Consider the following 15,811-nt stretch of genomic DNA (forward strand, 5'->3'; position numbering starts at 1 on the left):
TAGCTGGTAATGGGGACCAACAATAGCTGCCAATAGGTTGGTTGTGGTAGCAGCCCATGTGATGACAGGCCTGTTGTGTGTGAGAGTTGGGATAAAGGCATGGGAGAAGGTGCTCAGGTCTTCATAAAGTTTTTTTTAATCCTGGACACCTTTAGTAAATTACTACGTCAAGGATAGTCAAATAAGTGTTATATTACAAAATGAAACTCACAATCCATGAGCAAAAAAATGGCAACAAGAAAATGTGTAGTCCAAATTTGATAACATAATAAAAAGTAGCAATTACAGTAAAAACATGTTTGCAATATCCATTTATTTATAAGGAGATTTCATTTTACTGAGATTTCATTGCTAATATACATCAATAGTAGAAACTTGGTTTAACTCCATAATTTTAAACACATTCTCTCACATAATGTACACATTAATACATCTTTCTGCTACATCCTGCTGATACAGATTTGTTCAATACTACAAACCTAATTTATACACATTTACTCAATCATGATTTAACTTTAGAAGCAAAACAAAATAATTAATGAAACTCAGTTCGATTATCCCTCACCACAATGCAGAATAATTGTTGGCCTTGGGTTTCAAATTCTTTTAAATTTGTTTTTCTTTCCACCATTGATCCATATACTTACTTCATGGTAGCATAACGCTATCCTGTTCTGGGTTAATTTAAAGGCCATTGACATGATTGCCATACCAGTAATAATTAAAATAGACATTATCATGAAAAAATTTGGATGTTCAGGCACAAAGTCTCCAAAGCCAATTGTGGTAATTGTAATAAAGTAGAAATAAAAAGAATCAAGATATTTCCATTTTTCCCAAATTGAAAGTATCCCTGCACCAAAAAGAATGTAGGCAATAATAACACCTATGATAATCATGATTGGCACATCAAACTTTTCGAGTTCTTGTCCCAGACATGGAAAAAAACTGTCGCCTTCAACTGGCTTTAGATCCAGCTGGGGACATGACTTACTTCGACTTCTCTTGCAAAGCTCAAAAGTCTTCTGATTAAAGTTTTCTTGAACAATTAATTTTTCGAATATTTCAGTTTTCCTCAACAGCTCAGATTTCTTTTTGACAGAAGACTGAGTGTTCAACACACTTTTTATACTCATTGGTGTAATGATCACATGTGAGCCCCCTTTCAAAGAGATGGACCTTGTTGCAGACTTTGCTTCCGATTTTGAGAAGCTCTGTTTGAATGAAGACAACCTTGAGGGGGGTTCTGAGGGTGGTGGAGATGTATTCTTTTTTAGTCGCTTTCTTACGTGGTTGTAAACTTTGGAAAGTAAAGCTGCCAGCTTGTCTCCAACATCAGTGATGACTAATAGCATAATGGGGATTCCAAACGTTGCGTAGAACATGCAGGCAATTTTTCCTCCTACTGTTAAAGGAGAAATATGACCATAACCTAAAATTGAAAAGGAATATATTATTCAGCATGACAGTAGAATACTAGGCAATCGCTACGGGCAGTTTCTCTGACTATCATATTTATACATGTGCTGTTTTCTTTTACATGCTTTCTGGATATCTAATATTCTGTTACCCTGTCAATTAAAAAAAAAAACAAAGTATTTGGATGCTGAATTGCTGCAGCTGCTATGCAGAGTACCAATGCTAATGAGATATAGAACATAGAACATAGAACATTACAGCGCAGTACAGGCCCTTCGGCCCTCGATGTTGCACCGCCCTGTCATACTAAACTGAAGCCCATCCCACCTACACTATTCCATGTACGTCCATATGTCTGTCCAATGATGACTTAAATGCACTTAAACTTGGCGATTCTACTTACGATACAGGCAAAGCATTCCATACCCTTACTACTCTCTGAGTAAATTAGATTAGATTAGATTAGATTACAGTGTGGAAACAGGCCCTTCGGCCCAACAAGTCCACACCGACCCGCCGAAGCGAAACCCACCCATACCCCTACATTTACCCCTTACCTAACACTACGGGCAATTTAGTATGGCCAATTCACCTGACCCTGCACATCTTTTGGATGGTGGGAGGAAACCGGAGCACCCGGAGGAAACCCACGCAGACGCGGGGAGAACGTGCAAACTCCACACAGTCAGTCGCCTGAGGCGGGAATTGAACCCGGGTCTCTGGCGCTGTGAGGCAGCAGTGCTAACCACTGTGCCACCATGCCGCCCCAAATGTTCATGAAAATGTTCATCTGACAGTCTAAGGATGCAGAGTAGGAAGTTTAGGACTGAAATGGACAGAGATTGGTGAGCCTGTGGAATTCTCTGCCACAGAAATACATGGAGGCCAAAACACTGAATGTTTTCAAAGAGGATTTAGATGTAGTACTTAGGGCTAAAGGGTATGAGGTGAAGTAGGAGCAGGGTACTAAATTAGATGATCAAACACTGAATGGCCTAATTTTGTTGCTATTTTTGATGTTTCTACGTTTGGCTGCTATTTCCAGCGAAATCAGGAGTGCATTTAGAAAGGATATGCTGTGCAATGACCTCAGTTTGCAATTTAGGTCTATATGAATGGAACCAAGTCTATCAAATTGCAATTTAAATATGTTCATTGAAACTTCATAGATTATTAGTGAATATAAGAAAGAACTTCTGTTTTAGAGATAAATGCAAGATATTCACCAAAGCAGAAATTATTTTCCACTCTAATAATGCTGGGGGTAGGTGTAGGGAATGCAGGATAACTAGAGAAATTGAGGGTTTGATTAAGAAAACGAAGGAAGCATATGTCAGCAATAGACAGAAGAGATCAAGTGAATCCTTACAAGAGTATAATGGCTTTAAGAGTATACTTAAGAGGGAAATCAGGAGGGCAAAAATAGGTTTGGCAAATAGGGTTACGGAGAATCCAAAGGATTTTAACAAATACATTAAGGACAAAAGGGTAACTAGGGAGCGAATTGGGCCCCTCAAAGATCAGCAAGGCAGCCTTTGTGTGGAGCCACAGGAGATGGGGGAGATAATAAACGAGTATTTTACATCAGTGTTGAATGTGGAAAAGGACATGAATTTATAGAATGTATGGAGATAGATGGTGACATCTTGAAAAATGTCCATATTACAGAGGAGGAAGTGCTGGATGTCTTGAAATGCATAAAAGAGGATAAATCCCCAGGACCTGATCAGGTGTACCCTAGAACTGTGGGAAGCTAGGGAAGTAATTGCTGGGATCGCTGCTGAGATATTTGTATCACCGATAGTCACATGTGCGTCATAGAGTCATAGAGATGTACAGCATGGAAACAGATCCTTCGTTCCAACCTGTCCATGTTGACCAGATATCCCAACCCAATCTAGTCCCACCTGCCAGCACCTGGCCCATATCCCTCCAAACCCTTCCCATTCATATACCCATCCAAATGCCTCTTAAATGTTGCAATTGTACCAGCCTCCACCACTTCCTCTGGCAACTCATTCCATACACGTACCACCCTCTGTATGAAAAGATTGCCCTTTAGGTCCCTTTTATATCTTTCTCCTCTCACCCTTAACCTATGCCCTTTAGTTCTGGACTCCCTGACCCCAGGGAAAAGACTTTGTCTATTTACCCTATCCATGCCTCTCATAATTTTGTAAACCTCTATAAGGTCACCCCTTAGAGGTGTCCAGAACTACAAGTCATGGGTTTAGGGTGAAAGGGGAAAGATATAAGAGGGACGAAAGGGGCAACTTTTTCATGCAGAGGGTGGTGCATGAGTGGAATGAGCTGCCAGAGGAAGTGGTGGAGGCTAGTACAATTGCAACATTTAAAAGGCATCTGGATCAGTATTTGAATAGGAAGGGTTTTGGAGGGATATGGGTCACGTGCTGGGACTATATGAGGTTGGGGTATCTGGTCAGCATGGATGAGTTGAACTGAAGCATCTGTTTCCATGTTGTACATCTCTATGACTGTATGACTATATAACCACACTGTTTTATAGACTTTTTTACTTGTAGCACTGTCAGTCATCAATGTGAAATGTGATGGACAATGATCTTTCAGCAGATTTTCCATAGCCTCCATTCTTCTGGTTCTGATGTAAGATCAATGACCTAAGCATTGAGTTGGCTTTTCACTCTGGAGTGGACAAGTCTGTGTGAAATACGTTTACAAAGTGTATTTATTCAATTGGGAGACATCATGGTCCCAAGAATTGAAAGCTAACACCAGGGTGTTCACAACTGTGTGATGATTAAAATTACCATGGCTCTCAATTTAAGTACCTCTGGTTGTTTTCATAATGTTTTTGGACATCATCAGCAGCAGGCAGTTTGCTATGAGCTGAGTGATCTCACAGGTTACTGATGCAATCTTTGTGGCAATAGTTCATCATCTTCATCAGCCAGCAGGAAAGAAATACACTGAGATCTGCCAACATTACTGAATTCCACAGATTCAGGGTTTTATAGCTGAAAGTGCCTAACCCTTAATAGTCCTCATCACAAATGATCTCTGCATGTCAATAGGAATGGTTTTCATATGGATAATGTCCAACTCTTCTACGATCCTTGGTGTTGTTAGTTGAATCCCAGGCCAGATGGTAAATAATGCAACTAGACACCACTCCCATTCTTGATAATGTGTTTTTACAGAATGCTGCATTATGTCTATGTATCATTCTAGTAACCCAGCCATCTTTATATTCTTTTGAAAACTAATAAGTTCAATTCATCCAAATTAACCAGATGACTGTCCCTTAAAGATGCAATCATCTCCTTCTTTTCCACTGAATTTGAAATAATGCAACTAAAAAGGAACTAAATCAAACCAGTTTATCATATAGCTGTCTTTATAACTAAGGTCAAATCACAAATTTTAAATTGGAAGCTGATTTGGTGAATGAGTCTGCACTCCTGCCCATGCAGAGTGCATTGGTCAGAGAGCCACCCCTCTCTATCTATCTTATTTTGATAAAATCAATCAAGTGAAATCCAGAAACAGCACTTTGAAAGGATATTACAACGAAAGAAAATCCCAAAAGGAAAACTATAAAATGTAAAGTTTGGTTTTGGGGTAAGCGATGCACTCCAGACCTTGTTGTGCCCACTGGTTGTGCCCACTTCTATCTCTTTAGAAGTGGCTCAGTAGTTACCACTGCTGTCTCATGGTGCCAGGGACCCATGCTTACAGCCTTGGATAACTGTCTGTGTGGAGTTTACATGAGTTTCCTCTGGCAACTCATTCCATACACGTACCACCCTCTGTATGAAAAGATTGCCCTTTAGGTCCCTTGCCAGAGGAAACTCATGTAAACTCCACACAGACAGTTATCCAAGGCTGTAAGCATGGGTCCCTGGCACCATGTCTGCACGGATTTCCTCTAGGTGCTTTGGTTTCCTCCCACAGTCTAAGGATGTGCTGGTTATCTGGATTGGCCATTGGTAAATTGCCCAGTGTTGTCTAGGGATGTGCAGGCTAGATTAGCCATGGGAAATGCAGGGTTATAGAATAGGGGGTGCTGGATCTGGAGTGGATGCTCTTCAAAGGGTAAGTGTGGACTTGATGGACTGAATAGCCTCTTACAGCACTACAGGGATTCTAAGTGATTTATGTATTTAATTGATCAATTCTCTTTATTGGTATTTCTTAACAATGTAGTAACATGCCATTACAAGTAATGAGATATCCGAGGCTGCCCCTACCTGTAATTATAATGTTTCCTTCATTTGGCAGTACTCAACATTCCCCCTTTCAACTAAACCATAGGCTGCTAGGTGACAAGAGCTAACCCGTCAGCCAGTGTTTTATGATCAGGAGCACAACCACCAGCCCAGATACCAATGCAATAAAACCCATGAAGAAATAGAGGTTCTGGCTGAAAAAAAATGATACCCAAAACATAACAAAACAGATTTACTTCAGTAGCTCAAATAATTCCATCTTCATTTAACAAATGACTACAAGATTGATCCCTTCCTACAAATTATCCTTATGTAACTCCCTAGTGACTGTCTTGTATACTCAGTTAGCTCATCTTGTGCTCCCAGGAGATGTGTTGCTGGGCTACTGTATTCCTTCTCATTGCTTCTGTACACTAGGGTGGACCTCTTTAACGTATCTTAGACATGCTTAATGCCAGCATCCAAGCAAGTGCCTGGAAACTCAAGATTAAGTGATCTTTCCATTGGGCAGGGCTGCTGTCTTCTTCTGCTCACTGAATACAATATGGAACAAGACAGAGACTGAGAGAAGACCAGAAAATGCTGGGCAAACTCAGCAAGTCTGACAACATCTGTAGAGAGAGAAACAGAGTTAGTGTTTCATGTCCATTGACTCTTCTCACTGTGGATCTGCCCACCCTGCTGAGTTTCTCATAAGTCTGTTCTGTTTTTAATTGAGACGGGAACAGATCTGTTGCTCTTGAGCTAGCAGAAGGTTTTTTTTTATGCCAAATATGTGATAGTTAAATCTAAGTGGAGGAGGCAAGCAATATGGTTCTAGATCCTTTGGTGCTTATTAACTAGTCCCACCAGTTGCCATGCTCCTGATAGATGTCCTGCCACCAACTTGTTCTTGAACTGGCAACAGCACATGGATGAAGAGTAGCTCTCATCCTGTGGCTGCCTGCCCTTGGTCTGGTATATGAACTTGCCCTGCAAGAAAGGAGGAAGTGACTCAGTAAATGTGGCATGAGACGTTTTGAGGAAGTGCAACCTTCCTGCAGTATCCCCATGTCTTTAAATTCTCATAGTAAGCAAACATCTATCTATTGTGTATGGCTGTGAGGATTGACACTGAAATGTGCCATAAGCACCACCCACTATGATGATATCATATGGAGTTGTGGGCAGAATGGATCAGGTATGTGTGCGAGTGAGACCTAATATTTAGATTCTCCTCATTGTCTCTCCAACAATGCCTTTTTTAAAATCAATTCAACCTGAAACTAGAAACAAGGTCTTATTAACAGCCTTTCTGCTCATTTTTCTTCTCCTGTGCCGACATCCAAGGTCTATGCACAACTGTGACTTCTGGACCTGTAAGTCAGTGCTGTGAATGGCAGTTGGCATGGACCCTAAGGACAGCTTTACGCCCAGCTTAGAGGGAACGTAATAATTGCAAAACACTCAAAGAGGATGATCAGAGACCTTTACAATGAGAGCAATTCATACAGTGTAGTGAGCTCATGCATCACCATTGACCCTGATCTTGGATGTACTCACTGAACACATATACTTCTCTGGGGTAGAGAATTCTAAAGATTAATATCCTTTTGACTTTAAAAGAAATCTCCTCAACTTCAGTCCTAAATGACTAGACTCGTTTTCCAAGGCTGTGGCCCTGTGTTATACATTATCAATCTAAAGGAATAAATTTCACCCCATGTACCTTGCTAAGCTCTTTAAGGATTTTATGTTTCAAATAGATCATTCCCACTGTGTTAAACCCCAGGGAATATGGACCTACTCAACTCAATCCCATGAAGCAAGCTCATGAGACTTAATTGCACTCGCTCTGGCTCAAATGTGTCCTTCCTTCAGTACAGAAACCACAACTGGACAAAATACTCCAAATATGGCATCACCCTTATTCTCCAATCAAAAACTAACACATCTTTTTCCTTCCTCATTGTGTGCTATATTTTCATGGTAACTTTCTGTGATTCATGTATAAGCACACTTTGGGTCTTCTGATTTCCCCGTCTCTCACTTTTCAAAAATTATTCTGTTTTGTTTAATTTTTCCTGCAAATGTGAATAACTTCACACATTACTGCATTGTATGTCATCTGTTGTGTTTTTGTTCAGCCTCCCAATCTGTTTAAATCACTCTGCAGAAAAATAATAATCAGTTAGACAGCTTACTTTAGTGATGCTTGTGAGATCCTTGTATTTTTACTGCATTGTGTCCAGGTTCTGGGGGCTGGATAATTGGTCTGGTATTGATTCATTCTGTCAACTCTGCCCTCTTGTGGCAGCTAGCGTGTTTTGATAACTTCTTGGCACCTGTTGGATAGAAGATATACCTCCTCTACTGACCACCAGTCAATAACTCCACCATAGTGTCAAAAAATTGGAGGAATCAGCTTCTTCTGTGACCTGTACAGTCCTCAGATAAGTTTTCCTGCAGCCAAAGAGACTATTCCCCTTAAGAAGTGGAGACTACCATTACATTGCATTAAAATGTGCACTATTAATGGGTGGGATTGAGAAGAGCATCATCCATTGTGCATTCAAAGATGGGCTTAAATTAATTTCTGTACTGTGACAACATTCTTTGACAAAGATAATTGGAAAAAGTTTGATAGAAATTGGCAATACTAGGAGAACTCATTACAGTTTGATACATTTTGATGACATTAGTTGATTCCTAAGGGTATCCAAATGCTAACTGCTTTCTGAATTTAGTGGGTGATGAATTGTGCTATGATTCTTGAGTTAAATTTTGGCTACCTTCTAAAAATTTAGTCAGAACTTCATTATTTATGAGTTGTGGGATTTTAAATAATAAAAGTAATGTGGGAACTTTATGCTAGAGAAAATATATTGTTCATTTAAAGCAATAAGAGCTTCAATTTAGAATTAGAACTAGCTTTATTATACTCAAATCAGTAGTGAAAGGTTTACACGTCACCACTTACGGTGCCACTTTAGAAACAAAGGTACCTAGGTACAGATTCTTAAATATAAATTCTTAGGGAAAAAATATTAGGAAAGGAAAGAAATAAAATGTTGAGCATTATAGATCATAGAATTAAATTAGAAAATGAAGAAATAAAATGTTCAGAATAACAGCATTACAACCCTGTCCACGCTGGTACCCAGTCTCTAATCTGCCTCAGGCCTCTATTCCAGACCATGCTGGTCTTCATCTCAAGGTCTGGGGACTTCTCTGGAATCATCTCGAGGCTGGAGGTCCACTCTGAGGCCATGCTGGGCTGAAAGACCACCACAGCAGGCCACCACAAAGGCTTTAAGAATTAGATTCTTCAAATGTTATGCCAAATATATCTACATTATTTTTCCATCTCTATTTTAAAGGGGATATTAATCTGCTAAAAATTAGTAGTAAGACATCTATTATTTACAAAAGAATTTCACATTAGACATTAGACTAATAGTAAGTCTATTACTATTCAAAATATATCAAAGAATTAATTTAACATTTCTTTAATTCCGGAAAGGGTGAAAATAGATAAGTCCCCTGGGCCTGATGGCATTTATCCTAGGATTCTCTGGGAAGCAAGGGAGGAGATTGCAGAGCCATTGGCCTTGATTTTTATGTCCTCGTTGTCTACAGGAATAGTGCCAGAAGACTGGAGGATAGCAAATGTGGTTCCCTTGTTCAAGAAGGGGAGTAGGGATAACCCTAATAACTATAGGCCGGTGAGTCTCAACTTCTGTTGTGGGCAAAGTCTTAGAGAGAATTGTAAGGGATAGGATTTATGAACATCTGGATAGGAATAATGTGATCAAGGATAGTCAGCATGGTTTTGTGAAGGGCAGGTTGTGCCTCACAAACCTTATTGAATTCTTTGAGAAGGTGACTAAGGAGGTAGATGAAGGTAAAGCAGTAGATGTGGTGTATATGGATTTTAGTAAGGCATTTGATAAGGTTCCCCATGGTAGGCTACTGCAAAAAATACAGAGGTATGGCATTGAGGGTGAGTTGGAGGTTTGGATTAGGAATTGGCTGGCTGGAAGAAGACAGAGGGTAGTAGTTGATGGTAAAGGTTCATCTTGGAGTGCAGTTACTAGCGGTGTTCCGCAAGGATCTGTTTTGGGACCATTGCTGTTTGTCATTTTTATAAATGACCTGGAGGAGGGGCTAGAAGGTTGGGTGAGCAAGTTTGCAGATGATACGAAAGTCGGTGGAGTTGTTGACAGTGAGGAAGAATGTGTCAGGTTACAGCGGGATATAGTTACGCTGCAGAGCTGGGCAGAAAGGTGGCAAATGGAGTTTAATGTAAGTAAGAGTGAGGTGATTCACTTTGGTAAGAGTAACAAAAAGATGGGGTACTGGGCTAATGGTCGGATACTTGGTAGTGTGGATGAGCAAAGGGATCTTGATGTCCATATACACAAATCTCTGAAAGTTGCCACCCAGGTAAATAGCTGAAAATGTGTTGCTGGAAAAGCGCAGCAGGTCAGGCAGCATCCAAGGAACAGGAGAATCGACGTTTCTGAAGAAGGGCTTATGCCCGAAACATCGATTCTCCTGTTCCTTGGATGCTGCCTGACCTGCTGCGCTTTTCCAGCAACACATTTTCAGCTCTGATCTCCAGCATCTGCAGACCTCACTTTCTCCTCCAAGTAGAAAGTGAGGCAGACTGCTTAGTCTGTCGCTAAAGACAGTGTTTATGTAACCTTGATGTTTCCTGTTTGATCGGCGCAACATTGAGGGCCAAAGGGCCTGTACTGCACTGTATTTTTCTATGTTCTATTCTATGTTCTATGTTTGTTACTGTATTGTGACTACATCTTAAAATTGATAGTGCAATTAAAGGAAATTGGTGGTTCACCTTACTGGTGAAAGTGTTTCATATGGTAGTACTTGAAGATCCTCTTTCTAAAGAATACTGGTTGTTGCATGTAAAGGTTACACAAAGTGCAAATGTGGATTTGACTCAGATGATTCAATACTCAGTACATTGTGCTTTTTATTTAGGTGCTGATATTGAAGCCAGACCCCATTTATGGGGTGAATATCTCTTTTTGATATTTCTTAAGATATTGGATGAGTTTCAATTACCGGGCAGCATGGGTCCTTATTACAAAATAGCTATAAGATTGTCAGTCTCAGTCAGATAGGCCAGACAGAATGAATTGGAAAGAAAAATGTCATGTTGACATCAATAAACAATAGATATATATTCCTGGACAACCTCAGGGTGAACTTGTACTGGATATCTAACCACTTACATAACGGGTGAATAGCTGACATGAATGACAGAATGTTCTTTCACATCCTTCACTTTGATGTACACACGTTCAAACATGTTCAAAACAAAGGAAAAATTCCATAAGTTGATACCCCTTCAAACCTGGAGACTCCTCCTTGGATATTACATTGAGCCTTTGGAAAATAATGTTGGTATTGTTGACATAGCTTAGAGGAAGTCGGGTAGAATACTATACCTGCAATGAAATGATTGTCTACTAAACTACATTGTGGCCCGTTACTCCTTTAAAAGAAAACAGCCAGAGCCAAGTAATTGATTTTGTGATTTGTTTTGAGATAATTCTGTAAGACTTTATGATGTAAGTCTTTCAAAATGCTTGCCAACTAATAGTAAGTGTATTACTATTTAAAATATATCAAATAATTAATTTAACATTCATTTGTTACTTTATTATGTCTATATCTTAAAATTGATGGTGCAAAGTTCAAAATTATTTGAATTAACGTAAATTTTTGGCCTCACTGGTGGAAGTGTTTCATTCAAAAGGAAAAGAAATACTACACTTTGGTGCACTGATCCTTTTATTCCTTTCACTTAATGTTAATCACATATTTATGGTATCAATTGTTCATGAAAATGAAAGGCCCCATTTAAGCCGGATAGTATTGTTCAGATGAATGTCTAAGATTCACTGCTTGCCACATTACATTTCATTTTCTGTGTATTTATCCTATGAGAACATTCCTTTAGTACTAATAATGATTACAAATTTATTTTAATATTAAAGTCATTGGGATTTTATTCATAACTTTTAGCAATTAAATCATTGGGGTTTGCTTCTAAAATGAATTGTCCAGGTCCTTGTGCCATGGGTAACAAATCACATCAGTTCATCTCAATAGGAAATTGCCAGTTGGGACTTATAGAGATTCCCATTCAAACAGTGCTAACAATGGTAATCTTGCTAGGTGTACTTGCCTACAGTCCTCAAACTCATCTAGGAGGGATCAGCCAGGCTCCAGTGTACATAGATATCAGGAAAATGACAGTTGCTATTTTTGCACAAGATAATATCTTCATTATTGTGGTTGATAAGACCCTCAACCATGTCCAACTCATCTCCTACACTTCTGTTCTTCCCCTCCCAGAACAACAATAAGGTTCCCCTTGTCCTCATTTTCTGATCCATCAGTCTTCACATTCAAAGGACCACTTTCTGCTATTTCTTTCACCTCCAACAGGATGCCACCACCAACCACATATTCCCTTCCCCTCCAGTGTCAGCATTCTACCATTCCCTTCATGGCATCCTGGTCCACTCTTCCATCATTCCCAGCGCTTCTTCACTCCCTCATTGCACCTTCCCATGCAAGTTCAAAAGGTTTAATACTTGCCCATTCACTTTGCCCCCTCCTCACTGTAATGAGCCCTAAGTGCACCTGCCATGTGAAGCAATGTTTCACTTACACTTCTTTCAATCCATTTTCTGCTTAGGCATTTCACAGCCTCTAGTACTCAATATTGATTTCCACAACTTCAGAATGCGAGCTCAGTACTCTAGTTTTCTTAAATACCTCACCCTCTCCTGGCTGTGTCTTCTTTGTGTTTTGTGGGCTTTGCTCTCAGTAGAGTGGATTCACTTTCTTGTCTCTAATCTCCAGCATCTGCAGTACTCACTTCCACCTTCCTAATTTGTCCACTTACTCCTCCTCTGCCTCTGTCCAAAACATTAAAAAAACATCATTTTTCTGCTCCCTTCAGTCTAAAGAAGAGTTAAACTGAACTCAGAATATTAACACTGTATTTGTCTCCTCAGATGCTGCCAGACCTGCTGAGTTTCTCATGCAAATTTTTGTTTTTGTGACAGAATTTCTGTTTCCAGCATCCACAGCTTGTTGTTTTATATGTTTTATCCTGAGTTGGAATCTTCCAAATTTAATTTGAATTCATATTAATATATACTGATTTTATAATTGTGTGTCTCCATAAATATGGTTATGTGATACAAAAGACAGCTATGAAAAGGATTTTAATCCCTCTAAAGTTACTTTTTGTAAGGAATCATAATATAATGAGAATTGCAGCTCACACACATCCACACTCACTTAATTGCTTGCAGATTAAGGATTTTAAAATATTTGTTCACAGGGTGTGGCTGTCATCGCTTTGGTCAGCATTTATAACCCAACCTTAATTGACCTTGAGAATTATTTCATTCGCAAATTTGCATTTTTAATTCAAAGCTTCACCCTTAGTTTTAATGAATTGAAAACCAAAGACGGCATATCTGTTGCATTCTGATCTACTTTACTGGTACTAGAAGCCCTCTATTGGCACAGTGTATTCAGAAATACATCCCTGTAAGGTGAGAAAGTGATTAAAATAATATATTCTCTTTTCTTTTCCAAAAGGCATATATTTTTGTTTGGGTACAGTTGGGTTTGTGTTGAATGCTTCACTTTAGCTGAATCAAATAGCTGTTTGTGTTATGACCCTTGACAGTGAATGTTAGCAGAAACAATGCATTCCCACACAAAAACAGATCACTCAATCAGAACTTGTGCCATTCCTTTCATCTTTCAAGGTTCTTGCACACTTTCCAGCAATCATGACTGGACAGCAATCAAGAACAATAATACTAACTGAAGCTTACTCTCAATAGTTGAGACCTCCCTGACCCTTTCTTAACCATCCGAACTGACATCAATTAACTCAGTGCCGATCAACATTGACACTGTGAACTATTGATCTGCATTACTACACGTTCAAAATAAATTGCGCATTTAGCCTCAAGACAGCAGGACAACTTGAATGAGGCAATTAAGACTCAGAATAGATACCACTGTCAGCACATTTATTTGAAGACATCTTTACCCAAGTCCCCTCTTTGGTAAAATATTTTAACCATTGGTTAGCAACAGAATGATGAATTTAGTTCTTGTATTATAAATATATGTCCAACATCACTGCCAACAACTTTCAGGTTACACTTACTGATGGATGAAGCTAAGAACAAAGTGGATTGATTAGGACATGTTATAATATTGTCATCAATTTCCCCTTTGTCAGTTTTAAAGGCATGTATATTATCTTATCTAATTTTGGTAAGATGCACTAAATTTTCTATCATGTTGATATTATCCCCATGCTCGTTGCTTTTGCTCAGAATGTATATCAGCACAATCAATACAGGCTGTGACAGCAAAACTGTGATCATTCAGAAAGGAAAACAAGGTAATTTTTTGAAAACAAACAAATTATAGATATTGCCTCAGACAATTGATATATTCTAAACTGGTGGCTTGAGTAAAGGCGTGCTCAAATATAATGAATTGGAACTCAGCACAAAGTTACTGAAACACTGGGAAACTAGGAAACACTGAGGTAACTCTGAACAAAGCTCATATTTGAAAATTAAACGAGAATCAAATTGTAAACATTCACAGGTGAAATTTGCATATTACTTCATTTAATCGTTTTAGAGACAGGTAACTTACCCACAGTTGTGAAAACAGTGCAACAGAAAAACAGAGACCCGAGAAAATTCCATTGATTTTTGTTTTCATTAAGGGTGGACCAATAACTTTGGAAATCCATCAGTTTTTTCCTTATGTTTTTCTTAAAGTACTGTTTCCCAGATGCAGTTTCAATCCCTAGAAGTAATTATATACATTAATGCCCTGGTATAACTCACAGTTAAAACACAGTTTTGAGACAGCAGGATGATATTGCATATAACAAACTCAAGCATTTATAATATTTCATTTTGGATAGATTTAAGTTTTAAAGAAAGATTCATTCATATACCAAGTGAAAAGCAATTATGCAAACAATTAAAAGGAAGGTAAATTCAACATACCTCCTTTATCATGAGTTTGGTTGGCAATTTCCCACAGCTCATTCAAAAAAATATCATAGTTCTCTGCTGATTTGTTGGTGCTTTCTAACTGCTCAAACAGAAACGCTCCAAAAACAGCATACATTACCAAGAGGAAGACCAAAAATAAATGAGGAATAATGGCGTGCAGAATTTTGAGACTCCAAAATTTGCATTTTGCAGCAGGATTTTGCTCAGGAGCAGACATCTTATTTGCAGTAGGCAATGTAAGGGAAATGTCAGTCGCAGCAGTGTCTCTGTCTTTTAAACGCATTACTCAAGATAGAGTGCCTCACTTAAAATAACCACCGAGTGTATGGTGATGAAGGACTTAAGGCAGTCAACAAATTAGCTGGGCTTTCAACTCCCCAAGGGGAAAACAAACAGCCTTAATAGCAACATTTGCTAGAAATTAATATTGATTCTTGCAACTTTAATGTGAGCTGGTGAAAGGAATATTTGCAGAAGTTCCCTCCGAAAGCAGACTTCATGTAGTGAAGCCACTAGTTATTGTAGATGATTGTCTGTAGTACACTGCCATCATATGGTTCCAAACATTACATAAGCTGTTTATGAACAGTAGTGTTCATTGTACAATTGACAGATTTCAATTTTCAAAATTTTATCTGTGCAAAAGGAAAATGCAGCTGCTTCTACATTAGTTTTTATTCAGAACATACAATTATCAGAACAGAGCTCCTATTGGAATAGCTTAATTATTTTCAGATTGTATCTAACTTAAATCATCATGTAACTGCTTAATCAATTTCTTTACAGAATTTCAAAAATACTTGAAAAGATGAAAATCGCAGATCAGTGAGGACAGTGGGATTTGATAACTCCTTGAGAGACCTGATAGAGGGACAATAGACTAAATGGTCACTTTCTGTGTTGTAAGCATCAATGGGCAGGAAATTGGGCTCATTGGCACCTGTTTTATGTATGTCCTTCAACATGCTATCCATGGTGCACATGCATTACTTGCACAAATGTACAAAGGGACCTGGGTATTCTCAGCTAAGTCATTGAAGGCTAATAAGCAAATGCTGCAAGCAATTAGGGAGGCTAATGGATTGTTAGCCTTTA

At 38.8% G+C, this 15,811-nt stretch overlaps 1 protein-coding gene across 1 annotated transcript; it reads right to left on the bottom strand.

Annotated features, from left to right (window-relative positions):
* Nucleotides 1-596: 596 nt before the first annotated feature.
* Nucleotides 597-14,933, bottom strand: kcnk18 (potassium channel, subfamily K, member 18). The gene is made up of 3 exons (XM_043712220.2): nucleotides 14,708-14,933; nucleotides 14,346-14,501; nucleotides 597-1,432 (listed from the first exon to the last, which is right to left on the bottom strand). Exons 1-3 carry the CDS (start codon nucleotides 14,931-14,933, stop codon nucleotides 597-599), a joined length of 1,218 nt encoding a protein of 405 aa, XP_043568155.2.
* Nucleotides 14,934-15,811: the final 878 nt, after the last annotated feature.

The sequence above is a fragment of the Chiloscyllium plagiosum genome, unplaced genomic scaffold (genome assembly GCF_037043375.1).
Source record: "Chiloscyllium plagiosum isolate Xiang-an unplaced genomic scaffold, Cpla_swu_hap1 HiC_scaffold_22, whole genome shotgun sequence".
Lineage (NCBI taxonomy): Eukaryota > Metazoa > Chordata > Chondrichthyes > Orectolobiformes > Hemiscylliidae > Chiloscyllium > Chiloscyllium plagiosum.